Source organism: Anabrus simplex, chromosome 1 (genome assembly GCF_040414725.1).
Source record: "Anabrus simplex isolate iqAnaSimp1 chromosome 1, ASM4041472v1, whole genome shotgun sequence".
In the NCBI taxonomy this organism is placed as follows: domain Eukaryota; kingdom Metazoa; phylum Arthropoda; class Insecta; order Orthoptera; family Tettigoniidae; genus Anabrus; species Anabrus simplex.
The window spans coordinates 687,101,262-687,122,889 of NC_090265.1; the positions used below are offsets into that span (position 1 = coordinate 687,101,262).

The 21,628-nt window shown below is 38.0% G+C and overlaps 1 protein-coding gene across 1 annotated transcript in view; it reads right to left on the reverse strand.

Annotated features, from left to right (window-relative positions):
• Mms19 (MMS19 nucleotide excision repair protein) overlaps positions 1–21,628 on the reverse strand; it is a 187,216-nt gene that overhangs the window by 96,562 nt on the left and 69,026 nt on the right. Inside the window, exons 6-9 of the mRNA XM_067135913.2 lie at positions 21,203–21,419; positions 18,120–18,232; positions 16,675–16,795; positions 5,319–5,517 (exon numbers count right to left, since the gene is read on the reverse strand). Of these exons, the coding sequence (XP_066992014.2) occupies positions 5,319–5,517; positions 16,675–16,795; positions 18,120–18,232; positions 21,203–21,419 (650 nt within the window). The remainder of the gene's footprint in view (positions 1–5,318; positions 5,518–16,674; positions 16,796–18,119; positions 18,233–21,202; positions 21,420–21,628) is intronic.

Below are 21,628 nucleotides of genomic sequence, written 5' to 3' on the forward strand. Positions count from 1 at the left end.
AAGTGTCACTGGAGAAAACCAAGTACTTCACCAATATCAAAGAGACTACTAACAGAGGGATGTCACTGGAACAGGGTAAAACGAAGAGAGTGGAGAAATTAAGTACATCAGTGACTGGATTGAACCCAACTTGTCAAAGAAAGCAGCCCTCTCCATGAAAGTCAGCAAGCTGGAACTGGCCTACAGGCTGACTTAAGAGGCCGACAACAAGCGATGACTGTCGCGCAATCTGAAGTTGAAACAGTACACCAGAGTCATCCATCTGGAAGCCGTGTATGCCAAAGAGTATCTGTCATTAAACAGAGGAGGCTTGATTGAGAAGCTGGAAGTCAGCATAATTCTGAGTAAGATCCTAGGTCCACTACTAGATGACAGAGAGTATCGGAGACATTACAATTCAGAGCTCTACTCCCAGTCACAGAGGCTCTCTAACTATACCAAGAAAAGGAGAATAGTTTTTTATGGTCATGTGGCAAAATTGACTCCCAACAGACTGACCAACCTCCTGTACACCTTCTAGCACACCAGGCTGATGAAAACTATAAAGGACATAAGAGACTTACAAAATAGATAGACTTAAGGCTAGTTTATACGACGATAGTAGGTTTTGCAACTGGCTTTTATTTGAATGTGCATGTGTGAATTGCAGACACTACATTACGAAATTAACAACTTTCGGCTCCTTCCAACTTTTCATGAAACTAAACTGGTAATATTGAGGTTATAAATGTTTTGATATGTTACTTGGTTTGCAAAATGAAGTGAGAGATACAATAAAATAGTGAAATGTCTCCACTTGCACGCAGTCCAGACACATTTATAGGATTTTAACGATGTTATATTAAAAATAAAGTCTAATTCACTACTGGTATTGAACCTATTCTGGAAGGTAGTTGCTGTCCATTCGGCTCATTGCTTAGGAATACTCGCCATCACACAATTCGCGGCCTTATTGCAAAAGCCTTTCGCAATAACGGGTGGGAAGTATATGATGAAGTGAACGGCTTAGCTGAGAATGGTACCATGAGAAGAGTAGATATTCTAGCCATCAATAAACAGAGAGATTGTTCCGTAATATCTGACCCAACAGTACATCTAGAATCAGGCAAACAACAGCTGCACGATGTGCACTCTGAGAAGCAATCAATCTTCCAGTATCCAATTACATCATGGAGAAATTTCATGTAAACTCTGTCAACGTTTACGGATTGTTAGTGGAAGCAAGATGTACCATACCAGGGATAGGGATGATGGCTGAGCTGGTTCTTGTGTGCCGGATAATTATTATGCTAATTATTGCTCCATGCAGGAATAATGAACTCTAGCCCGCCTAGTGACCATGATCGTTAAGAAGTGAAATCTATAGGATCTGCCACCGTGGTTAGCCAGTTTCAAGTTCTGTTGGTCAAAAATTTTCACCATCAGAATGTTGGACGGCAGGGTAGAAGAGATGGTGGCATACAATTTCTAATCACTAGATTGCATGCCAATAGCTTGTGGTCAATTCCAAACCTCTCCACAGTGTTCATATGGAGTGGGGGCATATGACACTGTTGATGGTGATTCGTCTGTTGGATGGTGACATTAAGCCTTGAGCAGACTTCTTGATGCTATTCGACACAAGAACACTATGTGCCGGTGACAGGTTTCACCCTCTCCTTTCCCTTTCCTACTATCATATATCACGTAATTCACTTCATCTCATTAACTCCTCTGATGAGGTTGAAATCAGAAAAGACATCTGGTCATCAAAATCATCTATGGAGATTCATTTCACCCCCCTGCCAGGCTGAGTGGCTCAGATGATTGAGGCGCTGGCCTTCTGACCCCAACTTGGCAGGTTCGAACCTGGCTCAGTCCGGTGGTATTTCAAGGTGTTCAAATAAGTCAGCCTCGTGTCAGTAGATTTACTGGAATGTAAAAAAACTCATGCGGGACAAAATTCCGGCACCTCAGAATCTCGGAAAACCATAAAAATAGTTAGTGGGGCGTAAAGCTTTTCTTTTCTTTCTTTTTTTTTTTTTTTTTTTTTTTTTTTGCTAGTTGCTTTACGTCGCACCGACTCAGATAGGTCTTACGGCGACGATGGGATAGGAAAGGGCTAGGAGTGGGAAGGAAGCGCCGTGGACTTAATTAAGGTACAGCCCCAGCATTTTCCTGGTGAGAAAATGGGAAACCACGGAAAACCATTTTCAGGGCTGCCGACAGTGGGGTTCGAACCTACTATCTCCCGAATGCTGGATACTGGCCGCACTTAAGCGACTGCAGCTATCGAGCTCGGTCGTAAAGTAAATAACATTATTATTAATATCACTAAACGTGAGGACTTCATCTTATTTGCCCGTATTGAACTGAGATCACAATTAAAATAAAAATCTTTAAGGTTCCACCTTGTTCAATACAAATACACTGTTGTTAGATGACTTTTTACAACATTATTTATTGCAGTACTAGTTTCGGCGCTCTATTAAGGCACCATTATCAGCTGCGCAATAAGTAGAGAAAACTTAAAGATATAACAATACAAAACAACATACTGATATACTTAACTCCTTAATTTTTATCTAATGGTAAGTTTAAAACTCTTTAAGTTACAAGCAAGATAACCCTTGTGAGTCGAAATTGTAAAATCTCATGAGTTGTCCTTAAAATTCTGTGACGGCTATAATTTTTTACATTCGTAAAAATCAAGTTCAACAACATTCCTAAAATTGTGAAATTAAAGCTGAATTAAGTCCTAAAATGTTAAAATGTTCATTTCACAAATGCATTAGTTCGTCGTGTTCATTAAATTGCCAGACTGTGCATGAACGCATATCTGACGCCTCTAACACTCTGAATAATCTCAACACAATCGATACTGATATAAAATTTACTTTGGAATCTGAAATAGAAAAATCCATTAATTATCTAGACTTAAAGATTAATAGACATCCCTCTTCATTTTCATTTAGCATTTACAGGAAGCCCACACAAACTTCAGTTACAATACGACAAGACTCTACACACCCTGCAGCTCATAAACGCGCGACCTATAACAGCCTGGTTAATCGCGCGTTTAGCGTACCAATGTCCAAGCGAGACTTGGACAAGGAACTGAACATTATTCGAGCTATGGCTAAGGCTAATGGCTTTAAAGGGAATTTCATAGAGCGGATAATAAGTAAATTTAAATATCACCCCACCACAACCCTGACTAAAGATAAACTTGAATCAAAAGAAATCGCAACCTTTACGTTCAACAAAGAGGTTTATAAAGTTACCAACGTTTTTAAGAAACGTAACATTAGGATTGTGTTTAAAACAGATAACAGAAGCACTGAAATTTTGCATAATGCATCAGCTGTTAATAAGGTCAACCCATACTCTAAATCAGGTGTATACAGGTTCGAATGCAAAGACTGTGGGAGCGGATATATAGGGCAAACTGGGCGCAGCTTTAATGTTAGATATCAAGAACACCTCAATGCTGTGAAATACAATAGATTTTCAGCCGTAGGCCAACACGTCCATGAATATAAACATAAATTCACAGACATAGATCACGATCTTGAAATAACGGAAACACTATCCAAGGGACCGAGGCTTGACATCACAGAAGCGTGTCTAATACATCTAGACCAGTATTATAACGCTAACCTAAATTTAAAGGAAATTTCCGAGAAACCCAAAGTATTATACAATTGCTTGATTCTATTACTCGACAAGCTAAAAATTCCGGAAAATTCGTCCGTCTTTCAAACTTTACGTAACAGTTTCTCATTCTACTGTATTCGTCCGCAACACCCCCCGGACCCTCTCCTACATTGCCAACGTTCCAGAAACATTCCCCTTGCCGCCCCTACTTCCCCTTCCTTAGCGCTTCATCACATCGCACTCGACACGAGCATACACACTCGTCGTCCTGCAGACGCTGCGCAAAGTACATAACCGTTGAGGTGAGTCAACTTCAATAACATTTTGATTCAATCAGGTTCTTAATATCTTTATCTAGCTTTTCTATTAACAGAGGACTTTCATTATTACAGGGTTATTGAACTGAGAGGCTATGCCCGCTTAATAACATCAGGGCAGATAATCAGTTCCAACCACTAGAAACAAACATAAGAACTAAGCTTCCACATATCAACAAACATCGGAAGGTGGCATAGTCTGGCAATTTAATGAACACGACGAGTTTTTATCCAACACATGGCAACTAATGCATCTGTGAAATGAACATTTTAACATTTTAGGACTTGATTCAGCTTTAATTTCACAATTTTAGGAATGTTGTTGAACTTGATTTTTACGAATGTAAAAAATTATAGCCATCACAGAATTTTAAGGACAACTCATGAGATTTTACAATTTCGACTCACAAGGGTTATCTTGCTTGTAACTTAAAGAGTTTTAAACTTACCATTAGATAAAAATTAAGGAGTTAAGTATATCAGTATGTTGTTTTGTATTGTTATATCTTTAAGTTTTCTCTACTTATTGCGCAGCTGATGATGGTGCCTTAATAGAGCGCCGAAACTAGTACTGCAATAAATAATGTTGTAAAAAGTCATCTAACAACAGTGTATTTGTATTGAACAAGGTGGAACCTTAAAGATTTTTATTTTAATTGTATTAATATCACCTCACTTCATTCCCGACCCCCTATAGAAACGGAACGAGGGACAGGCGGACGGGGAGGGAGAGAGAGAGACACCCCCCTGCGCGCGTGTGACTAGTGAACTCAAATCATTATATGCAATGAACTCTATGTGCATTTGCTGGCATAACAGCATTGTACCCTGTGTACACTACTGCAGCCACACTTTGAGAATATAAGCAAAGCCACGTCAGTAGCAGCTATGCTTTTTCCGAGTGAAACTATACCAATTGATTACAGTGCCATCAACTTACTTCCCCAAAGCACTACTACAGCCACACTTTGAGAATATAAGTAAAGCCACGTCAGTAGCAGCTATGCCTTTTCCGAGTGAAACTATACCAATTGATTACAGTGCCACCAACTTACTTCCCCAAAGCAAGTGACAATCAAGGATCTGTATACAAGGGTCCAGAGTCTGCAAGGCCACAAGGGGCAAAGTACAGCCTGGTTCATATTATTATACCATTCCAATCCCTGCCTTCACAATGGATGAAACCCAAAAGAAGATGCGTGACTCGTGTCGGAAATTTTACAACCAATTCTTCTGTGGTTAAGTGCAAGACAGGACTAGGGGCCCAAATTTCACCATGAGCTATAAAAGAATCTAACAGACTACCGGGACTTTCAAATGAATGAATCTTCAGTAATATCTCTTGATAAGAACATTCTAATTTACCTGATGGAGTCTTGATCCTGCTGCTTCACTTGCTTGCACAGCAATGCGTAGAGCTGCTCTCTGTATCTGGGCTCTAGGGACTTAGCAGCCACAGTCAAGCCGTAGAAGGCTTCCCTACGGATCTCAGGATTAGCCAACTGCGCAGCTGTCAAGTACAAACTTGGAACATCTTTCCAAATCTCAAAGACCTCAGGTTCACCTAGTATTGAAAAAAGTAGTAATTATAGTACATGAAGTGTTTTTAAAGGCAATCTTGCACTGCAATTAGTGCAGAGGTCCAGGAGAATTTCATAACCAAAATGTCACTGATAACAACCAGATATAATTTTTAATTATGAGAAGGATCTTTGAATTTGAGGAAACCATGAAAAGTACAAGCTTCTTGTTGTTGCACTACATAACGAACATTTTGATTGGTAATAAGGGGAGTGGATAACCTGTGGCACTAATTGCTGCAGTTACAACCAGATGTTTTCATTTTATTTTTTACAATTTGTTTTATGTTGCACCGACACAGATAGGTCTCATGGTGACAATGGGATAGGAAAGGGCTAGAAGTGGGAAGGAAATGGTCTTAATTAATGTACAGCCCCAGCATTTGCCTGGTGTGAAAATGGGAAACAGCAGAAAACCATCTTCAGGGTTGCCAACAGTGGCAAGCTCACAACTGCGCGCCCCGAACCGCACGGCCATCTCCCTTGATAACTTATTCCAATCTCTAATTCCTCTTCCTAAAAATTAATATTTGTCTCAATTTGTCCTAATGAATTCCAATTTTCTCTTCATTTTATGATTTTTTTTTTCTTTTTGAAAGCTCCCCTCAAACTCTTTCTTCTGCTAATGTCATCCGAAGTCCCGTTTTCACTGACAGCTCAAAACATTCTGCTTAGTTGAGCAGCTCATCTCCTTACTTCCAAGTCTTCCTAGTCCAAAGTTTGCTACATTTTTTTAACGTTACTCTATTATTGGAAATCACCCAGAACAAATCGTGCTGCTTTCTTTTGAATGTCCAGTTCTTGTATCAAGTAATCCTGGTGTGTGTACCATAAACTGAAACCATACTCTAACTGGGGCCTTACCAGTGACTTATATGCCCTGTTCTTTACATCCTTACTACAACCCTTATATACCCTCATAACCAATGAAGAGATCTGTAATCCTTATTTCCAATCCCATTTATATGATTATCCCAATGAAGATTTTTCCTTACATTAACACCTACGTACTTGCAGTTAATAAAAACAAATTTGTTTTAGCCCACACCAGAAGACACTGAGCACTATAAATGCAATGTCTCACCAAGCAAGGGCAGTCATTGTGACTACAATTATGAATGAAACTACAATATGACATACATCATTCACTGTAAACACTGTACAAAGATCAGTATGATTTCTCTAAAGATGAAGAACGTCTATTAAAGCAACATACTGTATTTACTCGTGTGTTAGAACACTCTTGTCTTTTCGAGACGAAGAAACTGAAATAAATAAATCTTGCATACAAGACACCCCCAACGTAATTCATCAGATAACAACAATTCTATTTCAAAGCGGGTACAAGCCTTACTGCAGCTCTGATGACATCACACAAATTTATGACTGGTTCAGTCCTTACGAACCACGCAATTAAAACACGCGTCGAAGTCATGCGGTACATCTGTGTTTCATAGTTAAGAAAGGTCCACCTCCGTAGCACAGGCCTACTGCAGCTCTGATAATGTCGCACAAATAGGTGAATAGTTTTGTGTCTGACCCGCGCATTACAAGCTCGCATCAGTCATGTAAGTATATATGTCTGTGCTTTGTAGTTAAGAATGACCGTCAGCGTAAGGGTTAGCACAATTAGCTGTCATTCTCGGAAGCCCGAGTTCGATTCCCGGTACCGTATTGCCAAGGATTTACGAATGGCAGGAAGGTTGACATGCGGTACATGCAACTCCCTTCTACTGGGGGCCAGTCTAAAAAAGAACTGTACCACCTCGGGATAAGGAAACTAGTTTACTTTAGTTAAGAAATATTCACGGCTGTTGCTATTAATACAGCAGGCGAGATCATTAACAAAGTGATCGTTTAATACCTCGAAACTCGGGCCAATATAGGTTCTTTTGAGAAAAGTAGGCTTAAAACATGATAAAAATAATCCAATCATAACGACTGTTTTACTCGTCAAAGTAACTCACGAATAAATAATAATAATAATAATAATAATAATAATAATAATAATAATAATAATAATAATAATAATAATAATAATAATAATAATAATAATGATAATAATAATAATAATAATAATAATTTTATTTAATTTATTTATAATAATATTTTCGGAGACAGCAAACAAAACATATGCATTATTTAAAAAATGGAAACAATGATCGTATAAGACTAAACATTATGATAATAAAACGCATTACCGCCACACCTGTAGACATTCATAAATGCGGTAAACTTTCCTGTTATATATTTTTAATCTTCCCGTCTTGAAACTTATAGCACTATGCAGGCACTTGACAGTATAACTAACCTAACTTAACTAACCTAAAAATGCGATCTCACTTATCTCATTTTGTAACCCGTAGTGGGTGACATGGTACATGAGCTGCAAGAAAAAGTTTAAGTTTTTATTCTGGATGAATCGAACTATTGGACGGTGATCTCAAGAGTGTTTTCTATACATCAAGAAATTGTAATTTAATTTTGTTTTCTCGGTAAAAATGTTTTGTGCATCTGGAGAAATTGTTTTTTTTTTCTAGGTAAAGACTATCTGAAAATTATTTTGAAAGAAAATTATTTAGAAACAAACTCTTTGGACATTTGAACGAAAAATGTGTTATTATGTTTTGTGTATCCCAAGAAAGTTATGTTATTTTTCTTAAGGTCAAAAGATTATTGGATAAGACTGTTAAAGAACCTTTTAAAAATGCCTCAAGATATTTAAGATATTCATTTGATTATTCAATTATTCCAGTGATAACTAGAGAACTTGAAGATTGTATAATTTGGTCTTGCTGATTTTATATTTTAAAATTTTGGTCCAGTTTAAAAATTAACTCCCTATACTGACACGTGTAAGAAATTGAAGGTTCAATTGTTGCGTCAGCAATTTCTTCATGGCTTGTCGTTTGCTTGATGCCCATATAAGGTTAGGGTTTTTGTAATTGGTTGTGATTAGAAGTTTTGTAATTGGTTTAACATGGAGGTGTTTTCCGATTGGCAGTTTGATATCGAACGATTTCCGGTATGATGTGAGGTACGTGTGTGCTACCGTTTTCTTGTTGTCTTTCGTTTTAGATCTTCGAAGAGGTCGGACGCGCGGTGCGCGCGGTCCGGGCCTACGGGGCCAACCTACCCTAAGGTAAGCACGTTTAATTATTTTAAAATTTTGTAATATGTGATTTTGTTTTTTTCTTTCTAAATTTAACTTTCATGTGTTTCGGCCTTTCTTATTAAATTTCCCGAAATGTAAATGTTATCATCCTGCCAGGAAATCACCTCGAATCTTAGTTTGGGCTATTTCATTTATGCCTCTGTGTTACACGAGGCCACCTTTTGTTTGGAGGTTTTCCTATTTTAAAATTTATATTATCCCTTAAGTTAGCTCTGTATAATGAAATTACAAGAAAAGTCTGTAGTTGTGCTTGGATGGACCATCCAGAAGATTGTTTGTTATATCCTATCTGGTTTATTGTTCAAGATTCAAGTTGCAGTTGTATTTCTGTTTCTTTTCACGAACTGTGTTCTTTTTTTTTTTTTTGCTAGGGGCTTTACGTCGCACCGACACAGATAGGTCTTATGGCGACGATAGGATAGGAAAGGCCTAGGAGTTGGAAGGAAGCGGCCGTGGCCTTAATTAAGGTACAGCCCCAGCATTTGCCTGGTGTGAAAATGGGAAACCACGGAAAACCATCTTCAGGGCTGCCGATAGTGGGATTCGAACCTACCATCTCCCGGATGCAAGCTCACAGCCGCGCGCCTCTACGCGCACGGCCAACTCGCCCGGTGAACTGTGTTCTATAGGTTTCCGTTCTTGTTTTTCTAATTATATTTTATACGAAGGGTATGGGCGAGTACGTTCTTTTCCGTACAACATCCTACGATCTTACAGCCTCATAGGGTCCTAGTCCGCTTTCCACACTATTCCTATCTGTAGTTGTCATTTAGACCTTTAAGCTTTAAGTATCCTATCCGTATCTTATATTTTATTTACGATTTTATTTTTGATGTATGTAGCCAACCTTATCCTTGCTTCTGTTGGGTTTTGCGTTCACATTTTATGCATCTTTTTGGTAACCGACCGGTAAATGTCAATAAAGGCTACATTTGGTAGCAAAGCAGAGGTTGTAAAAGAAAGGGAAGTACTCACTAATACCCTTACTTTCTACATTTTCTGTAGTTGTATCAGTTAAAGTAATTTTTTTTAACCTTTTGTGACCATGCTTGAATTGGCAGTTATAATGTATGCATTTTTAAAATTGATTACCGGTACCACGAATGTAAAGTTCAAGCCACCTTGTGGTTAAATAATGTGCGTGTGCATTCTTAATTTCCGTTTATTTAAGTTTTGTTTTTGATTTTTGTTCGTGTGAGATATCTTTGTGGGAAGTCTTTGAATGTCTGCCCGTTTGGCAGATGTCTTTTGCTGTTGTAATTTGAATGGCTTGCGTAGAAAATGTAGATAAGTCACTACCTACAATTTTCTTTGGTTTCAGTGTCTGTTTTATTTTGTCCGTGGAAAGCCTTCCGCTGACCACGTGGTCGTTTAAACTCCTGTATCATATTACGTGTGCCGCGTGTTCTAACCTAAGATCTTCGTGATTAATTTCTAAATTATTTAGAGATGGTTTTGATCTGTTTTCGATTTGTAATGCGATTCCCAAATTTTTTAGACAACATCTTTCCTGATGCTGAGTGTGGCACTATTTTGTGCGATTGTATGGTTATATATTTGCGGGAGACAGCTGATTGCTTGACAAACTTCGAGTTTTAAGCGCGCTAAAGTCCATCTTATGAATTGTACTCGTGTCGTTGTCATCTGTTTCTCCTCCTGTGTTTGTATTGGTGTCGAACTGTCCATCGTGTTCGTGTTAATTGCAGTGTGGTGTCGCATTAAGTTCTCTGAAAATTTTGTTTATTTTCGGCATAATTTTGAGGTTATCTTGGTAAATTTCGTCAGTTTATGTGATTTGGTATTTTCCAGTTCTTGTGTTTTACTATATTCTTGTCAGAATTTCGTGTTTTTTCACCTGCTGTGTTTTTCTTTGTGTGTAACCTGTTAAAATGATTTGCTGTTCTGTTGTGGCTCAGTGGATATTTAAATTTCTGGTTTAAGTGTTGTTTTGATTGACTACTGTGCTTGGGATCGTGTCTAATTAGGTATGGGACTAAATTAGAACGATGCCCAGCCAGTTACTAAATTTCCTGAGCAAATTAGAAATTATGGGGTTTCTGCATCTGTGCGAAAGTCTTCTTGGTTGTTTTATTGAGCGTTTCCATCGTGCTGTTTCTGTTTCCTTGTCTTGTATATTTTTATTTACCCGTGTGCCCCTATATTTGGTAGGGAGGGTCCATGTAGACTCGTGTTGTCTCGTGGGGTGATACTTGCTCACCATATTTTATAGTCCAGGAGAAACCTGAGGTCATTTATGACAATTTGGACGGGTTATGGGTCTGCACCTCGCTCTTGACAACGTTTTATTCCTTATGTGCATCTGATAGAGATTATCTGTAATCTTTGGCTCAACTATTGGGTGACATGGGTTGTGAATGGTTGTCTGTTGTAAGTAAAAATTATGTACCAGGAAAATTTTCTTCAAGTGTTCTTTTGGTTTCTATTGTCCTCAGCTATGCTTCTAAATTTTTTTAAGGTAGGTTGTGGAGAAATTTTGCAGCGGTGATCATTTAGTAAAGTTTTTCGATTAGTTCTAATTCCTTTTTGAAAATATATGTCATCTTTTGAATTTTCATCTGGTTGTGGAATTGCACGCTCTAAATTCTATTACTCCGTCTGCTCGGGTATGGGACCTTGTGGATTGGGTAATTTTTCCAAAATTGAGAACCTTGAAGTCTGTTTGTCCTCATTTGTAAATAATCGTCGTGTGTGTTTGTTACCTGGTAGAGGCATGTAAGTGTGTATTGAGACTTAGGACCTGAAGTGCTGAGAGGCATTCCTCTTCTGGGAGTACAGTAATAGGCCTAGTCGTCTCATCATGGTGTGATGGATTCAAGGGTACTTGAGGTCATATATTGTCCTTTTTATTCTGGGTATTGCTTGATAGGGATCATCACACGCATCCGTTTCATGAATGTCTTGTGCGTTGTATGTGTGAGTTGTCGTGTGACTGTAACAGCAGTATTGAGGTCTTGTCGTACCTTTTCGCCCTTTGGGTTTATGCTACTGAGAGTTAGGTCATCGCGCTTCTCTTTCGTGTGTGCTTCGGTATGGTGTGTCGGAGGACAGACAGTCTTGGTCATTTTGATGTGTCATGCTATGTCTGGTAATCTCAGGTATGAAGGTCGTTCTTGTACCTTTTTTTTTTCTATATCAGGGAGTTGGATTTTAGTATGCACATGGTAGAGTGACTTCATTGTATCTTCAGATTCTGTTGTCATGGTAATTTCTTTTAGCTCCTTTTCTTTTCTTGCTTGGTTTTATTGATGACACGTGGTGCGTAATGTGTGGTTTATCTATTCAAAATGTGAAGTATTAAGTACATGATTTGGTAAGTGAATAGTGATTTATCTCATTTCGTTGAACTTGGAATTTAACTGTTTCCTTTTCTGTGCTCCTATGAAGCTTGCAAATTTTCATTCCTTCTATTAAATTTGATGTAAGACTGGGTAATTAAGAATGCACGTAGCAAGTAAAATCTAGGAAATGTTCATTGGATATTGCAGTGTTATGTTGTGATGTGCCCAATGAGGTAAGTTGTGTGTGGTCGTGTGGTGCTTCAGTCAATGAAGGTTTAGTTTTGGTAATTGTTATTACCTGGAGAATTTTCTCTTTTTGCTGAACCTCTCATCCTTGTGGTGCTTGGTGTGGAAGATGGAGATTGTGTGCTTGTATTGGGCAAATCGTAACTTAAAGGTTGTAACCTGCACAACATGTTTTCTTGAAAATTAGTTCTTTGGTATCCTTTTAAATCGTGACTTTGTAATGTTATAAGTACTGCAAGTTGAAAGCAAATTTAGGCATTTATATTTCCGTTAGCCTTTGTGGGTTTCTTTTTTCTGTAAGAATGTTGTTCTAGGTGAATTCCTGGATTGTGGTTTTGTTCTTTTCATTTTTCATTTGTTTTCATTTTCTTTTTTGTTCATTTATTTTAAACGTGCGAGCCTTGGGGAGGGCTTGATTGCCCCATTTAAAGACCACAAGTTATGTTGTTCACCAGTTGGGTGACAAAGTTGTTACAAAAAAAAATATAATAAAAAAACCTCCCTTCGGTTTCCTCATTGGTCTTCTGTTTTCTTCTGGATATGTTTCTGCTGCTTCGTTTGGTCATGTTTCAGGGGCAGTGAGGTCCCCAGCTGTCTAAATGTAACCTGTTGTGGCTAATGGAGGCCACCCTGTACCAGCTATTTGCTAAGTTCTATGAGATATGGAGTGGAATCACATTTTCTTTTGGTGATCGAGATGATTTGGGATTGGGCCACTGTCCATGAGATGGCAATGAGGACATCACTGAGCACTCTAGCTCAGGCTTCAAGAACATTGAAGAGTGAAGAAATTAAATGTGGTGAATTCGTTGTCAAGAAAGGGTGACACCTCCCCCCCCCCAACTGTGTTTTCTCGAGCTGTGCTCGAGTTTGTGGGCGGGAGTATGTAACCCGTAGTGGGTGACATGGTACATGAGCTGCAAGAAAAAGTTTAAGTTTTTATTCTGGATGAATCGAACTATTGGACGGTGATCTCAAGAGTGTTTTCTATACATCAAGAAATTGTAATTTAATTTTGTTTTCTCGGTAAAAATGTTTTGTGCATCTGGAGAAATTGTTTTTTTTTTCTAGGTAAAGACTATCTGAAAATTATTTTGAAAGAAAATTATTTAGAAACAAACTCTTTGGACATTTGAACGAAAAATGTGTTATTATGTTTTGTGTATCCCAAGAAAGTTATGTTATTTTTCTTAAGGTCAAAAGATTATTGGATAAGACTGTTAAAGAACCTTTTAAAAATGCCTCAAGATATTTAAGATATTCATTTGATTATTCAATTATTCCAGTGATAACTAGAGAACTTGAAGATTGTATAATTTGGTCTTGCTGATTTTATATTTTAAAATTTTGGTCCAGTTTAAAAATTAACTCCCTATACTGACACGTGTAAGAAATTGAAGGTTCAATTGTTGCGTCAGCAATTTCTTCATGGCTTGTCGTTTGCTTGATGCCCATATAAGGTTAGGGTTTTTGTAATTGGTTGTGATTAGAAGTTTTGTAATTGGTTTAACATGGAGGTGTTTTCCGATTGGCAGTTTGATATCGAACGATTTCCGGTATGATGTGAGGTACGTGTGTGCTACCGTTTTCTTGTTGTCTTTCGTTTTAGATCTTCGAAGAGGTCGGACGCGCGGTGCGCGCGGTCCGGGCCTACGGGGCCAACCTACCCTAAGGTAAGCACGTTTAATTATTTTAAAATTTTGTAATATGTGATTTTGTTTTTTTTCTTTCTAAATTTAACTTTCATGTGTTTCGGCCTTTCTTATTAAATTTCCCGAAATGTAAATGTTATCATCCTGCCAGGAAATCACCTCGAATCTTAGTTTGGGCTATTTCATTTATGCCTCTGTGTTACACGAGGCCACCTTTTGTTTGGAGGTTTTCCTATTTTAAAATTTATAATATCCCTTAAGTTAGCTCTGTATAATGAAATTACAAGAAAAGTCTGTAGTTGTGCTTGGATGGACCATCCAGAAGATTGTTTGTTATATCCTATCTGGTTTATTGTTCAAGATTCAAGTTGCAGTTGTATTTCTGTTTCTTTTCACGAACTGTGTTCTATAGGTTTCCGTTCTTGTTTTTCTAATTATATTTTATACGAAGGGTATGGGCGAGTACGTTCTTTTCCGTACAACATCCTACGATCTTACAGCCTCATAGGGTCCTAGTCCGCTTTCCACACTATTCCTATCTGTAGTTGTCATTTAGACCTTTAAGCTTTAAGTATCCTATCCGTATCTTTTATTTTATTTACGATTTTATTTTTGATGTATGTAGCCAACCTTATCCTTGCTTCTGTTGGGTTTTGCGTTCACATTTTATGCATCTTTTTGGTAACCGACCGGTAAATGTCAATAAAGGCTACACATTTACAGCTGTTTAGGTAAATCCTGATGTGATAAATGTGGAGAACAAGCATGAAATATACTTAAAAATAAGGGTTTGACTTTCAATAGCCACAGTTATGCAAAGAACGCTTCCAGTCACTAGGTATTACATTCAGAAGTACAACTCGTAACGTACGCTAGTTATCAGCTGGTGGTTTGGTACGCTTTCTACCGAAGCACGGCTTTATTTGGAAGGAGTGGCTTCTGCTACACATACACCAACTGGGAATATCAGAGACCGTCTCCAGAAACCATTTGGGAATAGATTTTCACTGTTTGGACTCTATAGTCGGGAACGAAACTATTTTTTAAAGTTTCAAAAAAGACGGGACCTCAAATACTCTCAATGCATGGCTGACGAGATGGCAGTGAAGATGACGTCATTTGGAATGATGACATGCCAATAGCAGGGAACTTGGTTGCACAAGACGAAATGAAAGCAGTCATTAGGTTTACGCAAGTTTACTGTGTGGTAGGCCTACTGCTCAACTGATAGAGACAAATGACTGTCCATTAAGTTCTTTTGTATCAATATTGCATAATATGATAATACGATACTCTTATCCCTTTTCTCTATGGGGTCGAGTATGAAGTGAGAAAAATTTTCGTAGCGAGATTTTATGACTGTATGCCCTTCCTGACGTCAGCCTAATAAAAGGAATTAATGAGACAAAACGAATGACGTGATATGAGTAACTAAAACTGACTATATTTACTTTATATTTATTGTCCTTTTACATTTAGAAATACTCTCTTCCAACGAAAATAGCTAGTGTAACTCAAATACATTCATAAGTTTGTTAAAGAATAGTGTAGAATGTTTGAATGTATAATTTATAGTTCATTATATCCTAGAAGTCCTGTGTTCACTGCACAAAATTTGAGGTTATCGCATATTGGACCCCCCTTACTTTTTTGGGCTGTAAAAGTGAAAGAAGAAAAGAAAAAGAAGAAAAAAAAAGAAAGGGAGGTCTAATACGCAAGTAAAGACATATACCTCTTAAGCAAATGGTCAATGAAGAATGAGTAAATAATTAGGGGGTGTAAATAATCCAACACAGGTAAACGGCCAAGAGGAAGACCAAGAGACAGGTGGATAAAAGGAGTGGAAGAGTGCGTACAGAAAAGAGGAGAGGACTGGGCGAGAGTGATTAGGGAGAAGTGGTGGGAAGACAAGAGGAGATGGAGAGGCTTATGTTCCAAGCAGACTCGGCCAACAGCTGGAAACTGCAGATGATGATAATGATGATGAACAAAGACTGCATATTTAATTAAATATTTTTCAACTCCTCACACAAATTCTCCAAACTTTACCATCTAAAACAAGGACATTTTATCCAATAAATCTTATAACTCCTACAACCTACATGGCTAATTTTGAATGGTAAAAGTTCAAAGTTCTTTAAATGAATTTGTTATTGTTAAAGTTTCCATAACAAATGAACAAAAGCCTTTGAGCTGAGGAAAAGAAAAGGAAAAGCACAATTTTTCTACATGTAAAATATTACATGAAGAATGAATGTCAATATGCCTACCTATTGTACCTTAAAACTCAAGAATGGTAGAATCATTGCATTTGACATTTTCAGGGAAAGTTTTAACCCATATACCAGCAGTAAAAGAATATATTTGTAAAAGTCAAACATTAAATTCAATACAGTGGTTCAGAGAATACTGCAGGCATTCAAAAGAGAGAAATAATACCCTCTAGCACTTTACACACTACTTTGAGTTTGCCAGAAATTCATGCACGAGCTGATCAGCAGTCACCTTATAATTGAGGGGCTCAAATAATGGTAAGGGACATGGCATGTTTAATTAATTCATTCATTCATAAATAAATACATAATTAAATAAATAACTAATTCATTAATAGTATAGGACATGGTATGTTTAATAGAAACCATAAGTGAACCACAATGTTGACAAGTTTGTAGTTGCTATTAAACATGCCATGTGTCTTACCTTTATTTACTCCCGAGCCCCTTAATTACTAAATGTTACAACATTTCGGTATGTGGCTACAATCATTACCTGATAAAGTAAAATTATGATGCTGACAAACAGCTAAGAAGTTAGTGAGAGCTCGTAAAACAGTCACTTGTTGCTCAGCACCAGATTCCTTGTAATATTGCTGGATGAGGACAGGAATTACCTGAAACAAAGAGTTCAACCCAAATCTTTTACCATTCTTTTTTTTTTTTTCGGTCCACAATCTCATTCTTCTATTTAAAGCATGTGTAAGAACATGTTTCATGGAAAGTAGACCTACACTCTTTTGGAGAGAAACCACATGGTCAAAAGCAACATACGGAAAGAGTTTATCAACTTCCATACAGTACGTGTATGTCCCTGCCATCATCACTGTTACCAGAAATCGGCACCATCGCTAAATGGTTAGCTTGCCCACCTTTGGTCTAAGGATTACCGGGTTCAATTCCTGACTGGGTCAAGGTTCTTAGCCCTCACTGGTTAATTCCTCTGGATGTTTGTTTCGTCTTCGACATTAGAATACCTATCAGGTAGGGCACCATCCTTTCGGACACACAGGTCGCCTATAGGGCGTCATCACCTCAAAAGATCTGCATCATGCCTGAACAGGTTACCACAAACCACTGTTAAAAATAACTTTGAAGTATGAAAAATAGCCTAATTATATATTCATAACATTTAATTATACACTGGCTAAAGTACCTGTTCTTCATACAGATTTATGAGCGAGGATTAAAGTGGTTAAATTAAGGCAGCCCGTAAGTATATGTGTCTTACAACACGCTCTTGTAGACAATATTCATGACCTTCTGATTGGGTACGCTGGCCCCATGGGGTAGGGCTAGCATGCCTGCCTCTTACCCAGAGAAGAGGGTTTGAATTCCTGGCCAGGTCAGGACTTTTACCCAGATCTGAGGGCCATTTCAAGGTCCACTCAGCCTACGTGATTACAAATGACGAGCCACCTGATGTTGAGATAGCGGCCCCAGCCTAGGAAGCCAATAATAATAATAATAATAATAATAATAATAATAATAATAATAATAATAATAATAATAATAATAATAATAATAATAATAATAATAATAATAATAATAATAATAATAATAATAATAATAATAAATAATTAATAATAATAATAATAATAAAAAAACAACAATAATAATAATGGTCGAGAGGATTCACCATCATCATCATCAATGTCCCACTCCAATCGCCCGGGTGTGGTTCATAAACATGTATAATATAATCAGAAAGAATTATTTCCTAGAGTTTACATGCAACACATGTCAAGCTGACTGGCCTGTAATTATATGGCAACTCTCCATTCATTTGGTATAGCTCCTTCATGCAAACAATAATTAAGTAAGTACTTCTTTCTGACTTGCTTAAACCCTACAGAATTTCAAATGGAGAAATATGTAAGAGCAATGAAGAATGGTTAAATTTTGTGAATATTACTCCAGAAAGCTAATGAAGATAAATACCTGCTTAAGTATTTCTTGGCAAGCCGCAGGAGAGGCTTCGGAAACAGTCAGAAACATTTGTACAGCTGGCTCAAATAAATTCAGTTCCACTTCCTTGAGGGAATCTAGACCTGCTGTATACAAACAAAAGAGAGAATTACAGTAATTCACTTACATATTATATAACTGGAAAGAAAAAAAGAAGGAAAAAAAAGCATTAAGACTTTAATGTCAAACTCAAAACACAATATGGTCCTTGTTACAGAACTGGTTAGGGGGTAAAGACTATTTCACTAGGTGGATGCTATTACTTGCAGGTTATCTATGTAAGGTATCACTGCTTGAAAAGTTTCTCTGACCTGGTGAAAGATGTAACAAAAAAAATTCCAAGTGTTGGTTAACACTAATTCAGTGTTTCTTAACAAGAGAGTGCCAAACAAGACGTCATTCAAAATGTTCACATCGTTATACGTTTAATTGGGTTACGTGAATGATGTTGATCCACAAAATATCACTGTAATATTTGTCACAAATGGAAGATAGTAATTGCTTTTACTCAAATATAGTCTCAAATCCCAGGTTGATTAAGAAATAATACGAAATATTTTATTTTAGAGAATACATACTTTACTGCCTTAAAACAACTATTTCTGCTATGTCACAGTGCTTCCGTAAGTGTTTTGTTTGTCCAACACTGTCGCCTGTGATGTCTTTGCTCACTGAAGTTCTTTGGTGTCGTTTTATTGATTTTTCTCATTCGATGTAATATAACGGGCTGTCACTTCATGTGCATTAACTGATTCATTAAACGATTTATTGGTCCAGGGATCATATGAAACGACGGCCGAGCAGCGGAATGCAAGACATATGACCAAAGATAACAAAAATTGCAGGCATAGCACTCCCATTCATCGGTGCCAGCCCTGGACCTCAAGAAAGAAACAAAAGGCGGCGCAAGCAGCGGAATGCAACACCATGGACTCCTATTTACAGCCAGTAAATACGTATACATATTTCTTGCTAGTAACGACGGTATTTCTTAATCAACCTGGGATTTGAGACTTTACTTGAGTAAAGCAATGATTGCTTTTCGTTTGTGACAAATGTTACTGTGACATTTCATGGATCAACATCGTTCACGTAACCGTTTAATTGCACTGTAATTAAAACAATGTTCCAATTTTAATAAAAATAATGTTATTGGTTTTACGTTGCACTAACTACATTTACAAGTTTTGGAGATGCCAAGGTGCTGGAAATTAGTCCTGCAGGATTTCTTTTACATGCCAGTAAATCTACCAATATGAAGCTGATGCTTTTGAACATCTTCAAATACCAATAGACTAAGCCAGGATCAAATCTGCCAAGTTGGGGGTCAGAAGACCAGCACCTCAACCGTCTGAGCCACTCAGCCTGGCTAATAAGGTTACAAACATGGTACCGGTATAAAAAAAGAGTTGGCAAGAATTTACAAACTTAGGCAGGAGGGAATACCTATCTTCCTTCTAGCTATAGTAATAACAGCTCAAGGAATAACTTCTCTTTTGCGCCAGGAACAACCGAGTCTGTCACCAAAACATCCTCTGCATACTGCCACTCTGTAAGAGGACTTGTTTCTCATTAAAACTAAGTCGGTGAATTAGATCCTTAGCAAAACAGTCCTGGATAATGCATCATTCAAGAGAAAGTAACATCTAAAGAAAAGGCTGCCATGGGGTGTGTTGTGAAATTTTCCCTATATTTGGGCATCAGGTACGGAGGACTATGCACTGCTAGATAGGTTTTCCTGCCTACAATCGCCAGTCAGTCAGTTCAATGAAAATCCACAGCAGGTTCTCATAAAGCCCATCACTCCAACTTTTCCATTGCCTACCTAGAAGTCTCCTTCCCTAAAAAATGAAATCCGTTAATACATTAGGCCATTGATGGTTGCTGGCCTGTGTGACAATGTCCAGCCCATTCAAGTGTTCTCTGATCAGGCCCACGATGTTCCTATCATTATAGAGCTCCTCCAACTCGTGATTATTTCAGATGCTCCTGCACCGGAGCATAAATCTCCCACAAGACATTCCTCTCGAAGATTAGGAGCTCTAGACTCTGGTGAGTCTAGTGTCAGACCTAAGACAAAACGCTGGTTGATAGAGCAAACGCCTGAAAAGCCTTACATCTGATCTGTGATTAGGAGCTTGTTGAAATCTTGCTTCTGCCCACTCCAAGTCACGCATCCGAAAAGTAAGTCCAGCTGAATCAAGGTTCTGTACAGTCGGATCTAGAACAGTCTCAATAGGCTTCATGACTTGGGGAGGTGGCTGAGGCTGTAATAACACTGGTTGCCAGCATGGACTCGCATAGTGATCTCTCCCTCACATAATGCAACCTGCGTAAAATTTTAGAAATTAAAGTTTTATGCCATGTAGAAAGTCTCTATAAAACATATTTTATTTTATCATGAAGCCGTAAATACGGCATATTTTATTTTGAGACAGACTGTACGAGTGAATACCTGCAATAATGGCGACAGCACCAATATGACCAAAATGGTCAGAACTGGGACTAATGAGGAGAGAGCCCGTATATTTGAAGAAAGCAGCGTGTAAAGATGACGAGACCGCCCTTGTCCTTTTGTATTTTCAGGTTTGCTCTCACCGAGCAAGTTCAGCTTCGGTTAGGATCGCACAGCGGTGAGCTTGCATTTGGAAGGTAGAGGGATTCGAACCCCCACTGTCAGCAGACCTGAAGATAGTTTTCTGTGGTTTCCCATTTTCACACCTTTTCCTATCCCACCATCGCCATAAGACTTATCTGTGTTGGTGAGACGTAAACCAAATTATAAAATTTAAAAAATTTGCTATCATCTCCTCATTCTGCCACTGCTCCTCCACACAATGACCTGTTACCATATCTATTCTATTAGGTTGTTACTTTTGTGACAACTATTCTTACTGATTATAGTGACTATTTTATCATTTCAGACTCTTTACAAAGAATTTTAAGTGCAAGTTTGTACGTAAAGCATGCGCGGTAGGCAGCCCCCAACTGGAAGATGAGGATGAAAGTATTATTCTAAATAATAAGAAACAGAGAGGAGAAAACAAACTACCAACCACTAATAACATATGTAACCAAAGTGGTGAGGAACTTGGACTCTTCTTTATCCACAGCTGTGACAGATGCCATGTGTACCATGGCTTTGAGAGCGGCCAGGCCAGCAGTCCGCACCTCCCTGTCCGACCCTGGCAGAACCTCCTGCTGGATCGCCCGCCATAATTCTAATACATAGGGTTTTATACTTCGTATTGTGAACACATCACAGCCGGCAACCTGCAACAACACACAAGATAGACACAAATAAGGCAAAGAGGAAACTGCATCAAAAAAACTGATAGTCACAGGTTTCTCAAAACACACACACACAAAATCTGTTCCACTACAGTGTCAGTGGGATTGTCAAAACATGGAAAGTTAAGTCTTAAAGGGATATCCTAGTTGATGAGTGAAAACATAAAGCCATATCGATCAATTTGCTGATC